The sequence below is a fragment of the Olea europaea genome, chromosome 11, assembly GCF_002742605.1.
Source record: "Olea europaea var. sylvestris chromosome 11, O_europaea_v1, whole genome shotgun sequence".
NCBI lineage: Eukaryota > Viridiplantae > Streptophyta > Magnoliopsida > Lamiales > Oleaceae > Olea > Olea europaea.
The window spans coordinates 31233171-31235332 of record NC_036247.1 but is presented as its reverse complement, the minus strand read 5'-3'; the positions used below and the strand labels follow the sequence as shown (position 1 = coordinate 31235332).

Below are 2162 nucleotides of genomic sequence, written 5' to 3'. Positions count from 1 at the left end.
ATGACGACCTCAAGTCAAAGGACCAATTCCACTACCGAACGTTAGAGATTAGCCACTGACACTCAGATAGTTATCCATGTGGAATCTCTTAGCGGGTCTCCAATGTTTTGTTCTACAACAAAACATCCACATGTTCATTTAAGTGTCACCACACTTTAGCTCGTGAGATCAGCTACTTACTTCATAAGTAAGAAATGCCACACGTGATGGTCTAACTGTATTAACGATATCCGTATCTCGTTATTACTTACGACCATGGTTTATTCAAGATCCAATTATATGTAATTTGTATCTCACAATCACAACTCCTTGTGATTAACAGATTACCTAAAAATTGGGTCTTCGGATTCTATTATTTAATATTATTTATTACAAAATTAATTTAAATAAATAATAGATCTCGCCAAAATCAAATGCATTAAATATATTAAAAACGTTTACAACCTAAATCGATTGGATCTAGGGCATAACACTTACACATACTTCATGTTTATCTTTAATTGTAGCCCTCAAGTAAACAGTCCTCTTTTGTTCAAGATACCGAGATAAACTCCTATTGTTGGGTGTGGAAGCTAAATAATTTGGAAAATCATTTTCGATTATGTTATTTTTCTCTAGTGTCCGTGGATAATTATTTATTTATTTTTTCCACTTTGGTTTCTTTTATGCAGTTAGGAGAAGATATCAGTTTGTGCCGAGTCTACAGAAAATCGGAAAGCATGAGGGTGTTTGACAGAAGGCCGCGGCCACATGAAATGGCGGAAGGCAACCAACTAGTGGCGGTTCACGACCAAAATGTGGCGGCAACATCCCAAGAAAACCATCCTCCAGATAGAACTGTCTACTTATTTGACAATTCATCCCCAGAAGATCACGATAATGCTAATCCTTGTCAGTCCGTGGAAAGTGCCATGAACAACTGCAATATGATTGTTGTGGATAATGGACCATCTTGGGACGGAGAACAATATAACTGGTCTGATTTTGGAAACTTGTGAATGATCTCAGATGATCCAGAAATGGAGAAACTCTCTATGAGAGCATGGTGTTAATTTATGTAGGGAAAAGCCTCGTTTTATGTTTTAGTTGCTTGTTTGGGATTGCTTAAAAAATTGCTAGAAAGTTGAAGAACAAATAGATGAGAGTATTTTGTGGAATTTTACTTCTCGAATTTCAAACTTTTGGCATCAAACGGGCTTTTTCTAATTTTTAACACATCTTCGCTTGTTATATTTAGAGACCTCAGTTGAAGGCCTACGTTTAGTCTCCATCTTTTAAAATTTAAATTTCTCTAAAAATTCATCTTTAACCAAAATATTCTTCCACTAAATAAAATTTGCACTTAAACTCCAAATTTTTTTTTTTTGCCATTTTAATTGCTCATTTTTCAAAATATATTACTTTTCTCAAAATCTATTAAAAATTTATACCAAATAGGAGCTTGAAAATCCATGTCTATTGTACTGCGAAGTACTTTGTTCAGCATCTTACCAAGCATTTTTTTTAATGTTTAGCAAAGGAGAACAGCATAAAATGGCAATTTTTTTCGAAACTGATTTTTCGTTTTTTTGGTAAATAGTTAAAAAGTAACAAAAAGTTATGAAAAATGTGAAAAGTACATAATTTCAGAACGTGTAACTAAAAATTAAAGTGAAGATAGTTTTAAAAACTCACTTTCAGATAAGAGATCTGTGTTATTATATATTAAACATATCCTAAAATTGACAAGTCCGTGAATCGTTGCAAACCCCAAGATATTATTATGACGAAGGACGAAAAAAATTCAGAACTTTGATTCAAAATTCTCTCGACTCATCCCCTCATGAGGAAATTGTTGGAATTACAAAGCCAATGACACATGCCATAATGTTTGTGAAGATAAATTCTCGAGCAATGCTATACAAACAAGACGTGTAAACGGGGATTGAGGTGATGACACCTCACCACCTTAGCCCCTGTCACAAGGGCATGTTGAAGGCTCCTGTTTGAGTAGCAATATATTAAATTCTTTATAAGAGATTGTCAATGGTTTGACGAAATTGGCTTAGAAAATTAAATTGAAAACTCTAGAACGTAGGAGGCCCTTGTTTGAGCTATATTAAATTCTTTCTAAGAGACAGTCGATGATTTGACGAAATTGGCTTAGAAAATTAAATTGAAAA

General features: G+C 33.8%; 1 protein-coding gene across 1 annotated transcript in view; it reads left to right on the top strand.

Annotated features, from left to right (window-relative positions):
- Positions 1–1139, top strand: part of LOC111404975 (NAC domain-containing protein 90-like) — a 2655-nt gene extending 1516 nt beyond the window's left edge. Inside the window, exon 3 of the mRNA XM_023033696.1 lies at positions 672–1139. Coding sequence (XP_022889464.1) covers positions 672–998 — 327 coding nt within the window. The 3' untranslated portion in view covers positions 999–1139. The remainder of the gene's footprint in view (positions 1–671) is intronic.
- The last annotated feature ends 1023 nt before the right edge of the window (positions 1140–2162 follow it).